Raw genomic sequence first — 23,153 nt, forward strand, 5'->3', positions numbered from 1 at the left:
ATTTATTATTTAATTTATATATACAATTATATATAATCTGTTTATTTAAAAATTTAAGTTATTAAATCAATATTAATAAATATTGCATTATAATATTAGTTGTTGAATTTTTGAACATATAAAGTAAATGTCAAACTCGATGTTTACAAATTTAATCATATTAATTATATGAATTATATAAAATTTTATCATTAAAAACGGAATCTTCATCTCTAAATTCTCATATGAAAATTAGTGCATTTTTAAAGTGATTAAAAATATTGTAATTTAAATCTATATTCAGAGTTCCAGTCCAAGTACATATTCAAATACTATATGATGTAACATCTGTAAATATTTGCTAGAGATAAATATCGAATGAAAGACTTTAGAAAATATAGTAGCTCGATGAATTCAATCGATGAAGTATCATTATTAAGAGCCCATTCAAAATCAGTAAATATATTTGTAAGGAAGAGATACGAGTAGGTTGATAAAAACCGTGAGCCAACCTTTCAATCGGCAATGAATAGTCATGCATGAAAATGGCTACGAGAAGTGTGTAGGCGGGTGAGATCAAATACGATGAATGGGTCAAACAATGAACTAAGTGTTCCAGAGCAAGAGAGACAGTGTGTGAGAGAGAGAGAGAGAGAGAATTAGAGACTAGTAGAGAAAAAGAAACAGAGCCGGGCATTTTTGTTGAACGATAATATGGAAAAACGGAAGGAACGGGATCTTGAGATGAGTACATCTATTTTATTACCAGTATGGCTTAAATATATTTATAATATTATGCTTCAATTTGAGTGACCCAGTACAAAGTATTTAACGAAAGAAAAATTTTTGTGACTAAGGCATGAGTAAATGAATACATTTTTAATTAGTATTTATTAATTATTATTTTTATAATTAATGTATTATATTTTTAACCAATAATGTAATTTTTAAAATTATAGTAATTTTTTAATTGAAATATAATACTTAATGACATTTTAACGCTTACGTTGAAACTTAAAAATTATCGGATATAAAATATACAGTAATTAGTAACTATTTATTTAATACTATAAATATATTAATATGGATATCGAATCATCAAAGTCAGTACACTTACATATTTTTTATTCAAGCATGCATTCATAATAAAGTTCATGATTAGTAGTTGTTATTATCCTATAAAGTTCTTGTTATCGTAAAAGTAAAAGAGTTATAATGTTATAGCATATATAAAGTTTTTGCAAATAAAGTGGTTACTATATATTCAATGCAACAATAAGAAACACCTAATTAAGTATATATGTTAATATTACACATATTTTATCAGTTAAACTCTTTTGATTTCTTTGTATAAAGAAAATTAGCTTTATTACTTATCCAAGAAATTATTGTAACAATCAAAAATTAGTATTAATTTAAAATGTATTTTTAATATTTAATTAATTATATTAAAATTTATTATTTTATAATTTTATTTACCTAATTTTCTAACTCTTCATTTTTGATAATTAATAAAAATAAAATAATATTTAATATTTATTATAATGCTTTGTAGATCGATTTTGTAAAATGTTTTTTGTAGCCAGCGGAAGAATAATAAATATAAATTAAATCTTTAAACCATGAATACTAATTGGTTGAATGGTATATCATTAATAAATAAAGAATTATCTGTTGATAATAATAATGTTCGTTATTAAATAGTGAAGAATAAGATTCTATTTTATAATACTATGTACTTATTTGGCTTATAAATCATTGTCAAATATTGACACAACTACTGTTCATTAAGCAAAATAAAAATACTCACGAAATTAATGAACTGTCGTTGAAGTGTTCAAATATGTCTTTCGTAAAATAGCCGATACAATATTTTACTTACTTACAAAAGTAAAATATGTAATCACCCTTTATAATTATAAATTTGAAAGTACGCGAAAAAGATGTTTACAGAAATATCTTATAATATTTAACAAATGCTACACTAACATAACTTGAACAAATCAAGAGTGAAAAGAATAAATGGATGTGAGGACGAGCAAAGGAAAGAAAAATGTAAAAAGTTAAAAAAAGACGTTAAAATAGACGTTAAAAGAGGATCGATCGATTTTTATTGACTTACTGTTGTACTTTACAGTAGGCATGAAAATTGCATAATCGATGCGTATGGAGGTTATCAGAACAAGGGAGCTAAAATTTGAACAGATTAAAGATCGTTGGTACATATGTTGCTTACGGAGCCTGAAGCACATGTAATGACCATAGATGGAAAGATATTGGGATGGATGTACGTGCTTAGGATTCACACTCGGAGAAGAAATGTATTGAAATGCTAAGAAATTCAAAGGTAGCCATCTATAGGACGAATGAGTGAAAAGAAAAATGAGTTGGCATTGCCATTACTCTGCATGAACGTGATGAAGAGACTAGAGATAAAAAGGTTGAAATCAAGAAGGCAGAGGTCGAAAGTTGTAAGACTGCGGAGCTGTTCGCTGATATACATTTTGTAGGAACAAGTGAAATGCAAGTCGTAACGTTTAGATTGACAGAGATTGACGGTTACCCAAAAATTTCGTAATTAACCTCCCCGACTTTCTTCTTGTCGACATATCGGCATCACTGTTTGTTAGATAAATATTAACATCCAAACTGGACGCTGATAGATCTAGTGCACAAGAAAAAAAGGAAACTTGAAACTATGTTGACATACCAACTGTAACTCCTATTTTTTATTTATTTATTACTATAATTTAAGCGAAATTTTTAATAGAAAGTAATGAAAAATACAAACGATGCCACCTATCATTTTTGTGTATGATAATAACATATCATTATTGGCGTAGAGCATTTAGGTTGATAAGTTGAATGGAATATTATTTTTATAAACTCGTGGATTTTGTTTTGTAAAGAAGTATTATTGAATATTATTGAAGCATAAAATTTTATTTCATTCTTGATGTAATACAATCAGTATGAAGAAATCTATTTTAATGGTCGTATTCGGAAAAATATATATTATAGTTTTCCAGTATAAATTCATTTATATCCTAAAATATGCGCGCATAAATTAAAAAACATATTTACTAAAACTTACATTAAAAAAAGTCATTAAAATAAAAATTAAATTTGTTTATAATCTAAATAATATAGTTTCTTATATTAATAATAATAATTTCATTGAAATTTCGCTTGGCAAAATTTACTTCAACTCGTTCCACATGCCGTGTATATACTAATATTAGTGTATATACTAATATTACTAATAATAGTAATAAATGAATATATTACATTAAAATGTTTTTAATTTTTTAATTTGAATAAATTCATTAAAATATGTTTAATACTTATTCTAAGACTTGATGATTAATTTATAAATAGTGTTTATATAAGATTTGAAGCTTTAGCAATACTTTTATTTTATAGTTATATAATTATTTAAGAATTAAGAAAAATATCGTTGCTAATAATAATACTAATATTAAAGAATATAATTTTCTGAACAATATAAATAATTGTTTAATATGTAAATATATCTGATAGAAAGCAATTATTTGAAGAATCGAGAGCTATAAGAAATAATATTTTTATAGCTTATACAAAGTCGATATTAATAAATAAAATAAATATTAAGCAGGATATTTAAAAAAGAAAACTTAACTTTAGAGTTAATTCTTTAAAAAATGATTTTTATAAACTATTTCAAACTCTGAAATTTCAGAAGACGATAAATATCAACTATATATTACAGCTTATTGCTCAAAATTCAATGGATATTTTAAGTTTAATATTTTTAGTATTAATACTCCTAAAAATATATATACAAGGCACATATAAAATATAGTAGCTTTTGTCCATTCTAATTAATATTTATATACTATTATTTATGTTATTTTATGTTTTTTAAAACAAACATAAAACTATATAAAAAAATATCACCTCTGGAAAGTCTTACTGCCTATTTAATGGGATTATTTATTTTAATTTAATTTAATTTAAAATATTTAGATTTGTTGCTGTTAAATTGTTTACATATATACAAGTTCTCTATTACATTTATTTATATGAGTGCATATTATATATATATATATATATATATATATATATATATGAGTAGGGAAGATGCGCATACGTATGTGTAAATAAAATAACAAATTCATATAAATAATTATTACAAAGTAAAATAATACTATACAATAGTTTTAAAAAATTTTACAGGATATTACAATACTGCACAATTCAAAATACAATGATTTTAAGTAATCAACTTAGAAATTATTAATGAGAAGTGCTATTCTTGTACATGAATTTACAATTTATTATTTTACTTTGATATTAATTAAAGCTTACTACTTATAATAATAATTAATATATATTTATAATTTATATATATACCATAAATAATAAATTTATAGAAGTTAACAATTTAGAAAATTATTTCGTATATTATAAAAAATATATAAATTAATTATTTATTTAACTAATGAATTAGGATTTTATATTTATATAATTAGAATATTATTATATAAAATGTAATGATACATAATAATATGAAGAAGAGTGAAATGAAGGACAGTGGATCAGTCGTTGAATAAATATTTGGCAAGAAATCGTTAAAGCTTGTTTTGACCTGTAAATTTGTTATGAATTGCTATTACCTACTTTATATTAGAAAAAGGAAAAAAAGTTATTTATTACTAATAAAGTAAGGAATATATATAAAACATCATGAATAATTGCTTTTTCTACAGGCTTGTATTACTCGTTGTTAATATATTTTTTGCTAACCTACTATTTTTGATGCATTATTTAAAAATCTTTCATTCAGAGGATTAAAGAATATTGAATTTTTAATCTAATAATTGTTTGTTTCTAATACAAAAACTAAATGCATAAATCAACGTTCAGTAAGAAACCAATTTAGTATTTGATCAAAAAACGAATGAACAATGTAGAAAATGATTATAGAGCAATGTTAATAAAATCTCCAGAAGCTCTGTTTATTTTATAATCAAACAAAATAATTTAATAAATTTGCTTTTAATATAATAATACTAGGACTACATTGATTAATTTTTTAAAATAAGTCTATGAAAGCTAAAATATATATTTATTTTTATTTTTATTTAAAATCAATTTCATTTTATTTTATTCATTTCGATTGAACTACCTTTGTATGTATTTCTTAAGTTTCATTAAATTTTTTTGTGCAAATGGACAAATAATTACAGATTTAAATTAAAACATTTTTTTGTTCTGTTAAGTAGTTTCTATTTGAGACCTTAGTAGTAACATGAGATCACGCCTTTACAGTATTCAATTTAGATTTACGCTAATATAAAATTTAAACATAATATTGATATATATTAAATTTTAGTCATTATATCAAATTTAAATAATATTAAATTAAATAATGTAATTAACTTTTATTTAAAATAATTATTTGAATAATATAAAAATTTTAGAAGAAAATTTCTATAAGATAATTTTGAATAATATCCTATTTAAAAGGTATAATTATATAAAATAGTTAATTATAAATTGAATGAAATAACAATTAAAAGTAATAATTAATTAATCAATAAATAATATATTTCTTGTATTATAATTTATCTATTCAAAATTCAAAGAAATATATAATTGTATCCAATAATATATCGCATACAATAGTTAAAAGAAATTCTTCAAAGTTATTTATATACACAAAAACGTTTATGTTATAAAATTAATTTTGTTACACATTCAAATAAAATTACCTTTATTGATATCAAATCAATTTATAGAATATTAATAGCATAAAGCATAAATATAGAATATATATATATATGTTAATTGAAAAATATTAAAACTTATTTAAAAAAATGAAATAATTCTGAAGTTCTTAATCATACCTTCAAACAAACATTCCTCAAAACGTTTGGTCTTTAATATTTAAATGCAATACAATATTGTAATTTAGTGTTAAAAGTATATGAAAAGCTTGAATAATAGTTGTATAATAGTTGAACTTGAATAAAGATATGTCATTATCGAGAATAATAATTATCTATTTTTACAGTAATACTTTCAAAAATAGCTTTCACCATTTTGGACAGCAATTTCATAATATAAACATTCTTTATACTATATATCTAATTTCATAACATAATAATTAAAAACATAATCTACACATTTAAAAAAAAATGTTGCAAATAAATTTTATATTTTAATGTTTCAATCGCATACATTTGTTTTTATATAAATTTTTTTTTTTAATAGAGCTTATAAAAAAAATTTTGTCAGAACTTTGCGTCCCTTATTTATAACTTATTAGTTTTATTCAAATAATTAAAAGAACATTAATATTAATTTTAGATTAATTAAGATCCGTAGTATTTTGTTAGATAACGAAAAGGTAATGCAATGTGGAAAATGGTAAGTTTCAATTAGGCATTTAGAAATAAAATCTGAAACTACAATGTAGTTTATTAATAATTGTTTTACTCTAATTGCTGAATGCTCGATATCGCGAAATCCATGTATGTCTTTTATTGGAGAATAACAATGAATAACAACGGTTATTTTTTAATGATCAACGCAATGGTAAACGCAAGCTGTATTGTATCTATTAAACTATGTGAAAAAAATTGCATGTCAATGTTAATAATTACGATTAGCTCAAGAATTAAAATTACAAATTTTGATCGAAAAATTTCTCTGATTGTGTACGAATGAAAGATGTTTATATATTCTTATATTTACTCTTGGTATGTGCTCATGTTGATATCTATTTAGAATCTGTATTCAAGATTTTACTGCGAAATAAGTAGCATTTGCCATTTTATTTTTTTTGCCATTTTGAAATGAGTTCATGGATCTTTTAAAAATATTTATAATAATTGTACACTACCTTAAATAAAAATAGACAATATTAGAATAGATAATAATAGAGCGATAATGTTACCAAGGATTTTTGACAAATTTGTTATAGTAAATGATTTAATTCTGATTTTTATCGTTCAAAGAAAATTTTTGGAAACTGATTAAAGATAATAACTTTATTTGAAAGCTATAGAATTAATAAATTAACGGCAGAAATTAATTGATAAATCGTAAATTAATTAGAAAAAAGCAATCCCAATTATAAAATTGATAGCATGTAAGTCATCGCAAGTATGTTAGTATATATACATATATATATATACACATATATTTTTTTAATTAGATGCGGACGTGCAATAATGCAAATATAAAAAAAATCCTTGATAAGTATTTTAAAAATTTTAAACATAACGCTTTTCAAGTTAAGAAAGTTAATCAAAGCTATTTCATATTTCATATTTCAACAATGATTGCTGAGTCTTGCTCTCCGTAAATCGGGCTTTTCCGCGCGAATTGTTCTTATCGAAGGCAAAGCTGTGCAAGTTCGCTTGTCAGGCTGCTAATTGTTAAAGCCGAGCATCGCTGACTCACAAACCTAACAGCAGCTACAAAGGTGTAACGATCCATCCACGGTAAATCGATGTTCGACCCCTTGCTGCTCTCTCCCCCGCGATGCCCATCGGGTTGCAGGGGTCAACGCCAATTGCGGGGTGGGGACGTCAGGAGGTGGGGCCCTGGACAACCGGTGCGCGCGACCCCCACAGCAGCCACTGCCAATGGGGCGGTCTGACGAGAGTTTAATGGAGGGCGGCCCAAGGCGTACGGGGGTGACTCGATGATCCTCTCCCATAGTCTCCAGAGAGTTGAGAACCCCGAGAGCCGCCATGGAGACCAATGCTTGAGCTTCACCTTATTTTTTCTTCCCCATGTTTGGAAGCACCTCGCTGGAAAACGAGCTACGAATAATATAAGATTAGTATTATTCGGGGCACCCGCTTTAGCCAACTTTAGAGATTATTTGCTTTGGCACATTCTAAGATTGAACGAACGTTATTCCTATATGAAATCGGTCCTTACAGTATATTGGCAAATTAATAGTATGACAATGCGATTATTTAAGCGTATAAATAACGCGTATATATAAATAATAAATATATAATATATATATATATATATATATATATTAATTATTGTTAAATTTGTCATATTGTTTTATTAATTAATGATAAACTACAACGGTATAAGAAAAGTTTGATTTGAATATTCTACTAAAGTTACGAATTACATTACTTTATAATTAAATTTAAGAAAACTTATAAAATGAGTGTCATATCAAAAGTTACTACAAATACACCAATAAAATTGTTTTTGCACTGCATTTAAAATTTTGTTTCTTCATTTCGTTGGTATTGTATCTTTGAAAATTTCCAATAGTGCTTGTGTATTGCGATTCTTTTATGTATTAAACAATAATCTTACAGTTTAAACTTCATTATCCAAGTATATAATTATAGTTATGAGCATATACATCAATTCTAATTGCTTAATGAATTGGGTTTTATGATAATATAATATTTATATTATAATAATATTGTTATAATAATATTTTTATAAAATATTGTATGTAATAGGTTTTATAATAATATTGTATAATGTATTTTTAACTATCCACAATTTTTTTTCGAAATTCCGATTTAAATCTATCCGTTGTTGATTAAGCTTAAATAGAATATTATTTACAAAAATTATATTTGAAAAATAAATCTATTAAATAAATTAAGAAAGATTAAGGTTGAGTTTATATTGTTTCTAATAGATCATTTAATAATCATTTATTAAATATTTTTCCGTTTAAATATCCTATGATGTCGCAATTTACAAAAAATTCTTTAATAATTTTATCGCGTTTTATCTGAGGAGGCTCTTGTAATTTCACTTATGGTGGAAATCTAAATAAATATTTCTATTGCCTTGTATCACTTATTTTACTTTCAGTTTCTTATGATGTATTGAGTATAGCGGCAAAAATTGAAAGCAGTCGAATTCAGTTTAGTTATTGATTAAATAATCGACCAACATCTTTCCCGCGATTACCATTCATCGCCATCGATTACCCCGATAAGCCTTTAAGTTTTTAATAGAAACAGAGTTGAGTCCTCAGTCCCTGCCTTAAGTCACAACAGTATCTTAGGAGGATGCAGCTTGTCTTCTAGACTGCCGTATTGTATTGTTTGTCCGTTTCGCGATTGAAAATTCGCGGGGGCAATGCTCTCACGATATAGCATTATTGCTGATCGAGTGATAGGGCTTGCTGCTACACAGTTGACTGTTGATCCGCGAGTGGCTGCGAAGCGTAGAATTAGTGGTGCGTTGTGGAACGATAAAGGGAAATAAATCGTGCGCGAATGGCAGCTACCGGTTATTCTATTTTCATGGCCTTCGTTCGTTTTGCCGAGCTTTATCTGCTAATAATATAATGGCGCGTCGCTGACTTTCTTTTTCTTTTTTTCTATCTCCGTTTCCCTGGTTACTTCTATTTTTCCTTTGTATGTGCAGGTAAATGCAGTCGGATGATAATGCAAAGTGTCATTGCGAATAGTGTCATTGCGAAGAGGTACCGTCAGACTTATTAGCGAAATTATTGTAATTCGCATGTTTATGAGGCACAATCTAATGATTTTATACTTTACGTGGCTTTACGTTTGATGTCTTTAAAATCTATAATTCAACGCGCTTTACGGGGATGTTGGGGATATGTAAATCATAGAAATACGTTTGATATCAACGATTTCAACGAGTAATTTCTTGTATTTTATGAGAGCCATCTATTTATCCCCACCAATCAATGCCACCTATTTATATTACCGTATTGTATCAAATAGAGTTTTATTATTTTGCTTCGAAGTTTCTAATAATGAACGATAGAAACTCTATTAAATTTCCATATGAATATAACGTAGCTTTATTCATATTAAAAATACTGTGTACAGTTTTTTAACATTAATAACAATATGACGAATAGCATTTTCTGTTGACCAGTATATACGATGATAAACAAAAACAAGAAAGATAAAATATCGAGATAAAATATTTTATAATTGAATCAAAACTTTGTTTAATGACAATTTTCTCTACACAATTTCATTTAAAAACCTTAGTACATCATGTTTATATAAATTTTCTCGTTTCATATTTCTCTATTGCTTTCTCACTTAGTTATATATTTATACCAATTGTACAATAACATTAATTATTTCATGCAAGTACCAGTGATGATAATTTGATAGACAATTTACATTTAGATAAAAGTACAATTTCACCTTTCTCATCTTGGAATGCTCTTAATCTTGACTATGAATGTTAATGCCACAGCTCACAAGGCCATTCGAGCTATGAGCCGATGGGTGTAAAAATACGAATCGCGCATTGCCCGATGGATTTTGAAAAACAATAAATTTCCAGCTGAGTTTTCCTGTTGGGAGTTCGTTTTTTACATTGCACTTCTGCTAGTAAGTGTCGATGGGCGACAACAGCACGATTGACAACGTTTTTAAGGTGGAGGAATATAAGGTCTCCCCGCCAGAGCCGCATTGTAATTCCGCCGTGACCGAGAGGTTGGCCTGCAAAGCGACGCCATCACCGACGGGCTATCGTGACTATAAACCACCAATTGAGGTTCTTCGGCAGTCTACCTTTACTAAGTCTAAGCTCTCCGACACCATTTGGAACGGTTACTACAAGCATGACAACGATAATCCAAAGAACAGCGTACACAAAGTAAGGGAATTTCATTTTTATACATACACGTTCTATATCAGCCTATGCAAGCAAGTCATTACTCGGTGTCAATTCTTGCTGTAAATCTAATAATAGTTCGTTATTATTAATCTTTTGATCTAATACGCTTTTTTAAATTTATAAATATAGAACTTTTTATTTATTACCTTTCTGTATCTAGAGTAAAAATGTGAAGTTGTATCGAACAGATATGGATAATCATTATGTTTAAGTTCTTAGTTTTAGCCATAAATTATGTTAACTTATTAAATGCATTGATACTTTGGTGGTTTAAAAATTAAAAATAGTAATTCAAATTTTTATATCTAGTACCTAACTCTAGTTAGTGTTACAGGAAACTTTAAATCAGTAAGTTTTTCGAATATGTTTAGTTTATTATTAATTTTATAATTAATTATTTTTTATAAACATATTTTACATAATGGTTAAATATATATTACGGTAATCAAGCATAGGAATATTATCCATTAATAATAAATTCTTCTTGGAAGTAAGAAAATCGATACAGGCTTTTAGTTGCTTATGCTATTAAAATGAAAAGTAATCAGAGCGAATAAGTAGCCAAGGTACACTATCAAAGGAAAGGAAAAGAGGTTAAACAGCGTTGTAGTAAAGAACAGTGATCAAAATAACGATCAATAATACCTGCGCGTCAGTCGGAGGTATGTAGAATGGTCAAACTCTTTTTGTCATCCATTTGGCCTCTTTCTTTTCCTTCTCCTCTTCGTTGCTCTCCTTTCCTTTTCTTTCTTCTCATCAGTTTCTCTTTTCCCAACTCTTGTGTGATTGCAAAAAGATCGGTAACCACGATTAGCAGTTACATTTTATAGACTGTCGCTGATTCTCTTCTTTCACTTAGTGAATTAACATGAATTACCGATGCCGAATCGCCAATCGCCACCTTCTTGATTTGTAGAATAAAAAAACAGCTTGGAGTGTGCAGTTAAGGCATTTTAACGAGTAATTGCTGGTACTGTATTCGGAACCCATGTTTTATATTTTCCTTATTCCACCGTTCTCACGTACTAAATCATTTAATTATATCAAAAGAATTCTATGGAATCTTTAAGATCCGAATTAGCGAATTGTGTTTCTTTTTATTTTAAGGTATAAAACTTTTAACTAATGTAATATACTCCGCAGCAAATAATTATTCAATGTTGTGAATACATGCCGACTTGATTATAAAATTTTTCAGTTAATATTAGATACAGACTGCAAATTCAATATAATAATACAAAAAAATATAGAATAGTACGATATAAAGAGATGATTTAGTCAGTTAAAATAAAACACTAAAATATTATTTAAAATTTTTATAAATTATAAAGTATTTGATAATTATACTGATAAAGAACATAATACTAGATAAAAATGGATACTCATAAAAAAATTGTTTTAAACCAAATTAATTGCTCTTCTTATTTGTTAGTTTTGCACTATAATTTTTTAAAAATTTTAATTATTAATTAAATAATTTAATTCATTTCAATAATCAACCAATAAAAAAAGTTCTTCAAATGAGTTTAATCGTAAAGTATGATACGCATACAAATAATAATTGTCAAATATAATTATAATATTAGTATACTCTTTAAATAAATAATTCAATCATTTCATTATTCTGAAACAGCGTGTAGTATTTCAAAATTTATGTATTTTTGTAATTATATTTTATTTGTAATATGATAATAATAACATATTAGTATTTTACTTAGCTATAAATACATCTTTCTACATAAAATAGCTTATAAACGCAAATTTTGAGAAGTATTGTTGTTTTTACATATTGTATATATAAACTATAATTTAATACAAATAGGAACTGAAAAACTATAGAAGTAATTAGAATACATATATAAATTAACTATAAAAATTTTAAATATACTTATTCTTATAATATTATTATTGGTTTTTTAACAATTACTTTATAATCAAGTATATAAATTATATATCATTTTGAAGTTTTAATGATACGAAAGAGTTTAAAAATAGTAATGAATAATTTTATGGAAGTATACATTACATTTTCCCATTTCTCAATTCCAAAAAGAATAAAGTAAAGTAAATAAAGTAAAGTAAATAACTTAAATAAATAAAAATAAAGTAAATAAAGTAAAAAAAATAAGTTTACTTTTTATTAATTTAGATATGGTTGAATAAATATTTCAAGTAATAGGTAACATAATAAATTTTTTATCATTAATTTTTGTAGATAAAGATGATGCACTACATAATTGACTTTTCTACATAATTAATTTTGTTAATTATTTAAGAATATTTGTTTTAATTGATGGATCTGTAATTAGATTTTATGTACATAAAATAGTTTGCAATTATGATCTAAATATCATTATTATATAAATAGTAGTTAATGCAATTTCCACTAAATGTGATCATGATATTTGCACAAATATCTATTATTATAATTTTATAAATGTTTTTCATAAATATTGTATTGAATTTAAAGATCTTCATTTAAATAATAAATGTAATTTTTTTAAATATTTATTGTACTTAAATTTGTTAATATATATAAGTTGAGATTTGTTGTAAAATTTAGTAAATGTTATGTTTTATTCATTTTATTGTTAAGACTTTAGAAATGTTTCTGTAGTCATATTCTGTATTAAAATTATATTGAAAATATATAAAATAATTATATGCATAAATTTTGAAATAATAAAAAATTAGAATTATAAGTAGATTAAGACAATTAAAGTTAGTGATTAATTATAGGTAAAATGAACTACGTTCTATTAGATTAGTATCTATATATTTTTAGTGATAAAATCAGATTAAATTTTCATACTGAAAGATGTAATCTTTAAAATATTATATGCAGAAAGTTTAGAAATCTAATATCGAAATCTTCATAAAATGAAATTTTAATTTACAAATGTCGTTCTGATATGTTTCTGCATCCTTTTAGTTTAGTGCATACTTTATCTAGGAGCTAGTAAAAAGAAATAATTACGTAAGCATTTTATGGTTGTCAGTCTTATAACTCATCAATAACCCTTTTATTCGTTGTCTTCGTCGAATTGAGTCCGAGTGGTCGCAACGTTCGAATATACGAAAGTTAACGAGAGAGAGAGAGAGAGAGAGAGAGAGAAAGAGAGAGGACACGAGATAGCCGATCTGACGATGTTCTTTGGCGAACCAAATGAAACCGGTAGGGGGTCTATCATCTCCAGCCGGTTTTTGCATCGTGCTTTCCTTTTCCTCGTCGGTCCTCGCATGCATAATCTTCGCGCATCGGCTACGCTACGAAAGCCGCCTTTATATTCCAAATGCGGGAGATGCCGCACTTCTCTTCCTCCATCCTATACTTCCATTCTCTCTCTCTCTCTCTCTCTCTCTCTCTCTCTCTCTCTCTCTCTCTCTCTCTCTCTCTCTTTCTCTCTTTGTTATTCTCAAGCTATCTTTACAATTGCAGTTGACTCGTTCATGCGAAAACTTGCCCTCATCGTCTTCATTTGTAACTTAATACCGTTGTAACTCCCTTACGTATTTTACGAGTTTATTGAATAACCGGGGTCCAATCTCAAAAACGGAGCAAAAGGTATCGAATAACAATTCTTAAGGAGTCGAATCGAAATTTAAAATCGAAATATTATTTTTTCTACAATATATGTTATTTTTTATAGTGCATTTCTCATATTAACGTATTGTCATTTTAAACATAATTTGTAAAATAGTTTACAAATTATCAAATATAATGGCAGAATACTTATAAATAAATAACAAATTTGAAGTTATTATATTATTAATTTTATAAATCAATCGTAAAATTTAATTATCATAACAATTACTTTCATATTCCTGTACTTGAAATATATGATACATTTTATTATAAACAAATAATAAGTCAATATTTTCGTTCAGTGCTTTGATATCAATCTTCATTTATTATTTAATAATCACAAAATCTCAATTTATACATGTATTTACAATAAGTTATTTATTGTAATTTAAAGAATTATATTAAATTTTTACTGTTATTAAAAAGATCGTCTCATCTTATTTTAATAGTTTTAATTGGCATTTCGAAAGTTTTTAATAGAATAAATTATTGTTCAAATGTCTGTCATATCCATAAACTCGTTATTATTCACTTGCATAACCCATTATTAATCAAGCTAATTTTTTTGTAATAAATCGACTAAGATTATTTTGAAAATAATGTAACTCTATCTTGAAAATCTTTTAATTTTGTCAATTTCATTTATAAACTCTCTAACTACATATTGAATATTCATTAGACTTTACATTATTATTTATATTTACTTTTAAAAAGAAATATCAATTGCAGAATATTTATTTTGATTTTCATGTAAGTGAAATTATCGGCAAGTCTATATCTCAGCTATAATATAACAAAGGTAATTTTCGTTGTTCCCCCTCATTAACAAACGCTATTTACGAAAAGACCAAAAGCCGCTTCCTTGTAAAGGAAAATATAATGGGAAGGAGTTTCCGATAGCCACAAAAAGCACGTACGTTGGAGAATGGAAAGCTTTAACAAGCCTGGGATGAAAGCAGTGGTCAGTAAACGTTGCTTTCGCTTTAAAATACCAGTTCACTTGAGTATTCGCCTTCTATTTTGCCTTGGGGACGCGGATTATCATATCCGCGTGCAAGGACCGTCGTTCTTTGCGCTAATCTCGTAAGCATCGGTCATTCGCGAGAAGTCGGCATTAAACGTGGGGCTGCGGGCTCACGACTTCTTTCTACAGTCTTATCACTTTAAAGAGTCCACAGAGCAAAAAAAAATGAAGGAGAGCGAGAAAGGGAGGGAGTGAGAGAGAGAGATGAACGCGGTGAAAAAGAATGTGGTGAAGGTGGTGAAGGAGAATCAAAGAGGAGGAGGAGAAAGAGGAGGATTAAAGGCCGCAACTGGCATTTTACGAGATGCAGACACATACTCGTGCGCCCATCGGATTGCAGCCCAGCCGGAATGCGATTAAGCGGGAAGCCTAAAGATATCTCGCGCACGTTTGAGGAGGGGCGGCGGCACAGCCTCTGCGCTCACGTCTGACCTTAAGCGTTCATCTGGCAGTGAGTCGCGTTCCCGCATACAAATTGAGTTAGCGTTCTCGTGGTAATGGGATAAGAATGAAAGAAACTGCGGGATGCGTACCGACGGACAATAACTGAGAAAAACAAAGAGAGAAAGAGAGTTGGAGAGAGGGGGGAGAGAGAGTGAGAGAGAGAGAGAGAGAGAGAGAGAGGGAGATCAACTAAAATAACCCTAAAAAGAGATGAATTGAATTCATGTAGATTAATTTGTTAGGCAAATTGTTAGAAATTATTAGTGAATGCTTAATTTTTGCCACATGCTTTCAGCCATTATTTATATCAATTTAGAACGAGTAATAACAATCTTATATCCATTTCATCCATTTTCTTGGAATCAACCACGATAATGAGATATCGCAGGATTAATAATGATTTTTACAAATAAAGCATGACAAAAGATAACCGCTCTGAAATAAACTTAATTTCATCTTTTCCGAACGATTGTTAAAAAATATCTCCTGATTTAAGGCTTTAATTAAAATAATTATTAAATTGTTTAAAGTTTATTGTTTAAGAATAATGGTTAATGAACAACTTTATATATATATATATATATATATATATAGTTATAGAAATTTAAATTACTTTCATTAGCAAATAATTTATGAATAATAAAAATAAATAGTAAATTCAGTATGTTCTTAAATGTACCTTTTTTAATTACAGTTTGAATAAATGAAAGCCGCTATCATTAAGCAATAAATGATTCCTTTTTTTAATATAAATTACATAATTATTATAAATATATAGCTTTCCTTTATGGAAATATGCTATGTTTTCATTTAACTTTCAAATTATAATAAATTTTATAACATAAAGTCTTACATGCACCATAACATCGAGTCAACGATGAAAAGCTGGTACAATGAAATTGCTGTTGATTGTTTCTGACGTTCTAACGTAATATTTGAATAAATGATTAAAAAAAAAAATGATTTCATCATTTGTAGAGCTTCCATAATTTTAAGAAAAAATATCAAAAGGCTGTGGGTAGTAGATCAACTTGTAGACCGAGAAAAATAGAAATATAAAAACTTCTTATAATATACTTAATATATTATATTCGTATAATCTTAATATACTTTATATGTCCTGCAGGTAAAACTCACTTGCAATTATAAGCCACAACGCGTTTATCGAGAAACGCGTCTTTTCTCATTTATTAGCATACAAATAGCTCTACGCTTGTCTGTTCTCATCCCCGACACTTATTGTTGCACTTTTGCCCCCCATCGAATCCACGGATATGGAAGTCCTTTCCACTTCAGTTCATAAAACGGAATTACTAAACTGTCCGACGAATACGTGACCTATCTAGAATTGCTTGTTTTCAGGTTTTCGAAAAGTAATAGATCATCTTTCCGCAATGCTTTCACAACATCTAATTCATATATGACAAGGATAACGATCTATCTTTTACTCATATAAAACTCATATAAAAACATATAAAATTCATATTAAGTAAATGCCTCTAATTATATTTTATTTACAATTCATTTATTGCTATTCAAAAAGTGAAATTATTTATTTAACTAGCGCGTACTTCATTAAGATTAGCTTAAGCATTTAGAATTTTAGATACTCCATTTTAAACTGAAGATATTCTTGAATTATATTGAGACTTTTTTGAATAGTAATAAATTACGGATAACGTAACAAATATAACGTTCATATTCACAAACAACATATTCTAGAAATATTCATATAATTCATATAATAGAAATATGCATTATACCACAAAATATAAGCAAAAAATATATTACTTTTTTATCATAAATCATTAATATCCTTATATATAAATAACACTATCATACTTTAACTGATCATACATTTTATTTTCAAATACTGTAATTTAGACAATTTTAATTATTAAAAATGGAAACTATAATTAGGTCTTTAATCTAAAATTGCGTTTATAGGGAAAAGGTGAAAAAGAAAAGCATGGCAGATAAGTGTACTGAACAAATGCAAGTGATAAAAAAGATGAAAAGTATTCAAATTCATTCTATAAAGCTAGTTATATGAGATCGTAGTTTGAAGACAAGCATTTCATTGTAAGTTGCAGATTCTCTTTTAGTTATTTTGGTTATGCGAGTGCACTGTTTGCATTGAAATATCATTCCTCGACATATGCACAGAAAAGTTCAAACGTTTTCTTAAGACGAACGTGTACGAAACATCATGATACCTCTATATATCCTGTTATCGAGGAAAAGAAATAAATATAAATTTAATTTATATTTATTTATATTTAATATTAATATATATACATATAATTTTAATATCATTTTAATCCATTTAAGACTTGAATTTAACAATTCCTACATTTATGTGTAAATGGTGTATGTAGTTATAATTGTAATATTATTTGAAATTTTTGTTTTTGTTTTATTAATTTCGCCCTAATAGTTGATAATATTCTAAATATATAACATGTACATATATTTAAAATGTTTAAAGAAAGCCATTAAATATCAAATTTCTGCGCAAGATTCAAGAATTCTATCGATAATTTGCGGCAATCCTCTTTGCGCGAATCAGAGACTTACGTATTTCAGCAACCACATCCATACGATGAATCGTCCAGTTCCTAGTTTAACCGCCATTGCCGCCGCGTTTTCAAATATGTCGCGAAGTACGAAAAGAAAATGAAAAAGTCCCAGGGACTCCGAGCCGATAAATCTTTCCAGACCGCCTCGTGGATATACCAGTTTTAAAAAGCATACTACTTATGGGCGTCATCGACTACAAGATTAGTGTATACGGTTGCTCTGTTACGAAGAACTTAGATACGATACTAGATTGCGTAAGCTCGTACGAATCTCAGACGATATTAGTGGTACCGATAATGTAGTGTTGCGGTTGCTCAATGTATCGGGCCAATATTTTGGAATAATCTTTATATTTGTGAATCGCTAACAGCTGCCACGACTGTATTCATGTTAATAATTTATTAGGCTCATATTTCAGGATTTATTGAATTTCATCAAGGGATGTATAAATATACATAATATCGCAGATACATAATATCGTATTCGAGAAAAAAATAATGTATGGAATATTATATACAGAAAAATTAATGTACTTTTGAATGCATAAAATTATACAATTTAATTTTAGAAATATGGATAAATAAACAAAATATGCGAATTAAATATTTAATATTAATATAATTATATTTACTTTTTTTTACTAAGCACGTTTTTAATTATTAATCCTGAAAATATATTTCAAAAAGCAGAGAATTCAACATCTTAAAATTATTTTGTTAAACCGAAAAAAAATTTTCTTTAATATATAGTTATAGTATTATGAACTATTATAATTTTAAAAATAATTAAAAAATATATAAGTTTTAAGAAAGTTTATATTCAAACATTATTTATTATTTTAAAAGTTTAGTAACTATTAAAGAAATATCTTTTAAGAAGAAAAAATAATTTAATTTAGAATACCTTATAGCATTTTCTTTCGGTTACATGTTATAATCTGGGTCAATTTAAGATAAATATTACAATTTTTATTCTAGTAATTCACATTATTAATATATTATTGTATTTTTATATATTTATTGGATTAATTTAATAAACGTAATTAAAACGAAAATTAGTTGACGCTAAAAATATTGCTATTATTTATATTATGTTTGAAATCCTTTGAAGTCCAAAAATATTTAATTAATTTAAAAGTAATTAAGAATTTTTTTCTCATTGCTTAAGTAAGAACTCACAATACTAAATAAATAAGTGTAAATGATTTATCAAAATACTGGTGCAGAGATTTTGAGGCTGTAAAATATTTTTTTTAACGTATTCGATAAAAACAAACATTTATGAAGGACTATAAAAAATATAAGAACAAGTAAAAGAATAAAAAAATTGGCTCATAGAATTTAAACATATATTATGTGTAAAATATTGTTTTATTAATTATTAAAATTTGTACTATATTATTAGATTCATATGATTTAGAATTTAGATTAGAAATTAACAAATGTAAGTAAGAATAAATTTTTATTGCACGAATAAAAATAAATAATTATATTGAATTATTATGATGTTCTTTACAGAATCAGAAAAATGAAATCATTTTCTATATAGTGGTAAAAGGAATAAGATTCATATTTTCAGTCAAACTTTTTGCATTTCATTAAAAGCAAATGAATTAAAAAATAAGTATAATTTTAAGGTAAGAATAACTTTAGTACTCTTTAATGAATTAAGCCTTAAGATTTTTTACAATTATAATATAAAAAGATTTTACTATCTGGAATTCTTTAGGGGATCGTGAGTAACTATAAAATCAGTAACTATTTATAGTATATAACAAGAAATCTGAAATCCCTGTAAAATTCAAAACAAGTACATATAAAAAATAAAGCAAATAGTAGATGTATTTTGTCAGCAAAATAATGCAAAATAATGGATGACAGCATGAAAGTTTGTTATATTTTTTATGTTCACGTTAATAATTCAATATCGTAATTATGATTCATGTCAACATTATTAGGAATATTTACAACCATCAAATACAATGACTAGCCGTTATAACCTCCAAACACAATAACTGCCGTTATAAGCATGCAGCACAATAAGGTACCTTCATTAAAAATAGATCTACATCAATGAAGTATGGAAATACAAATCGTCAGCAAATACAGGAAACAGCCTCGTAGAAAAAGAGTCGAATGTCTCGTATTCTTCTTATATAAATCATACCTAAATTGTGAACGGGTTTGTTTTTTCAAGATTTTTGACGTACGCGACGCTGCACCGAGGTAAAATAAAGTATAAAAGATGCTAATACAGATAGCAATAAATAAAACACTCGAGGTGCATTTCCGTAATCGGTAAGAGGGGACGATCTCCAGAATTGGAAATCATGAGGCTCTTGGGAGAGCGATTCGCAAAGATAGCAATCAGTGGGGAAGGAAAGTAGTCCGTAGCGTGCACTTTCTCCAGGTACCGCCAACCTCAATTAATTGGCGGTATATAGTGCGCTCTTCCCGATTGTCGTAAAGAAACGTTATGCACACGATAAATTTGAAAATCCAATGTCTCTTCCGCGATATTGCTGAACCAGTGCATAAAGATTCATGCCGGTAATGTCATGGATGCTCCGCGATTATTATTTTGAACTCGTGTATGGGAAGATCGCATCTACGTTTTCATGGCATCAAATGTCTTATTGAATATTAGCTGACTAATTTTCTAAATATAATGATTATTATTTGCAACTTAAATTTCATTTATGCATTTCTTTTATATTCGAGATAACCATTAATCAGTACACTAGAGACCCATTTTTATTAACATATTTGTTATTATGATTGATATTCAATAAAATATATGCCGAATAAAAATGTCCCACAGAAGAATATGTTAATTGTAAAAATTAATTTAATTTAAATTCTTTAATAATATTAATCTCTATTTCACAAGAAAATAATTGTTAATAAACATATTATATAAATAGTAACTGATAAACTGGCTTTTCTGAATTACATTTTTAATATGCATTTAATCTATATTTTTATTTAAAATTCCTATCAATTGAAAATTGAATTTGAAAGTCATAGGTTTTTTTTTAAACACATCTCTCATTATATAATTTTGGTCTACAGTTTTTATTTCTTCTTTAATTTTTAACTAAAATCTAGAGACTACTAGATAGTGAATATCAAATAATAAAAAAATGATTAAATTACAATCGTAACATTCTGCAACATTAAGAAAAAATGCTTTAATGCCATTACACATTATAATAGTTATTTAATAATACATTAATACATTGAAGTAAAAGCGACTTATTATTAATATTTTAATAAGATATAAAATTTATATGTACAGAACATTTAGGTTTTTATATATTTTTATGAATGGATAGAAAATCTGAATTAATTAAAAGAACTGATTTTAATTATCATAAAACAATGAATAATTTAAGCTTTGATATTAAAAAATGTGTAAATATTATATTTGTATCAGAATATAATAATGATTTTGAGCATAATAAAATAATCATTATATATTTTAATTATGATTCGTTTTGTTTTGATATTCAGATTAATATAGTGAAACATATTATCTATTATAATGAAACTCTTATTATTTTTAAAAATATTCTAATGCCTTTCACCATTAAATGGAATTCTATGAATGCGCAGTAATAATCAGATATTTATAAATAAATAAAAGACAGCGTTTAATAATAATTTAATTATCCGCTAAAATTTTCAATCATATCAACATCTCATCAAACAAAATTTTAATAAAAGGTTTACAACAATCGAACTCGGAAAAATGGATAGAGTGCTTAAGACGATAATATAAGAGTTCCGTTAAAACTATGCTCCACCAAGCGAACTTCACCTGCCGATCGTTTAGGATTGCGCATCCTTTTACCACAGGCATGGCATGAGGTTTCGCCATCAAACTGACGATGAAATATAAGTATTTGTGCCTAAGATTCCATGCGCCTAAGGCTTCCAAGGTAAAAATATCGAAGCGCCATCGCGAGAATTGTACAATGCCGCTCCTGTTGTAACTCCTATGTGATTCCGATGGCAATAACAAAACTCCCTCGTTTCTTGATTCGTAGCGTCTTTATCACATCTTCTAGATTACCGATCTATAAAATTAGTCGCATATATTCTTTATCGCGACTTTTATCGCAAATATTCTTATAATATTATGAAAGTAAAAAAAATAATACTACTACATGAATCAGTTGAGGCTATGTAGTTTAAATATTAATACTGTATTATTCTTAGTTCTTTTTAGACTATAAAAATATAAAAATTAGTATCTAGTTAATTATGATTTACGAAATTATGATTTGAAATTATATTACTAATAAATATTTAATTTCTTTTATGCGAATCTAAATCAAATCAGGAATATGAAATATAATGAACTTTATATGGATATATATGTATTGAAATTCATGATCCGCAGTATATTTTGTTTCATTTTCCAGACTATCCTTCTTGGTGATAGTGGAGTTGGCAAAACGTCATTACTCATACAATTCGATATCAAAAAGTTTCGACACAGCAACTTTGCAGCAACTGTTGGAATTGGCTTTACGGTAAGATTTTTTATTAAAAAGCCAACTTCTGTTGAAATAAAAAATCAATTTTACACATAACAATTCAAACTATACTTCCAATAAACTCTATTTTATTACAAGAATATAAGAAAATTGATATGCTGATTTATAAAACATTTATTTTATAGAATTTTTTTTTTTTTTTTTTTAGAAATTCGTCTATTAGGAATTCATGATTAACAAATGAAGCTGTGTATATCGGATTTAAGAGAGTAAAATGTACAACCAAAAATTAGATAAATTGCAATATTCAGTATCAGATATCAATACACAATTTATGTAAACCTAATAGCGTAAACTTTGTTAAGTAGTGAAGTGGCGTAAAT

The 23,153-nt window shown here is 26.7% G+C and overlaps 1 protein-coding gene across 1 annotated transcript; it reads left to right on the top strand.

Annotated features, from left to right (window-relative positions):
• Nucleotides 1–10,241: 10,241 nt before the first annotated feature.
• LOC105366165 (ras-related protein Rab-26-like) lies at nt 10,242–23,058 on the top strand. Its single transcript, XM_011504494.1, has 3 exons — nt 10,242–10,614; nt 22,696–22,806; nt 22,979–23,058. The coding sequence occupies exons 1-3, from the start codon at nt 10,357–10,359 to the stop codon at nt 22,991–22,993; spliced, it is 384 nt and encodes a 127-aa protein (XP_011502796.1). The 5' UTR covers nt 10,242–10,356; the 3' UTR covers nt 22,994–23,058.
• The last annotated feature ends 95 nt before the right edge of the window (nt 23,059–23,153 follow it).

The sequence above is a fragment of the Ceratosolen solmsi genome, unplaced genomic scaffold, assembly GCF_000503995.2.
Source record: "Ceratosolen solmsi marchali unplaced genomic scaffold, CerSol_1.0 scaffold148, whole genome shotgun sequence".
In the NCBI taxonomy this organism is placed as follows: Eukaryota; Metazoa; Arthropoda; class Insecta; order Hymenoptera; family Agaonidae; genus Ceratosolen; species Ceratosolen solmsi.

Excerpts from the sequence above, each read along its gene's own strand:
- LOC105366165 (XM_011504494.1), top strand. The coding sequence starts at position 10,357 with ATGGGCGACAACAGCACGATTGACAACGTTTTTAAGGTGGAGGAATAT. Across the intron at positions 10,615-22,695 it reads CAAAGAACAGCGTACACAAA|ACTATCCTTCTTGGTGATAG; the intron begins GTAAGGGAATTT and ends TTCATTTTCCAG.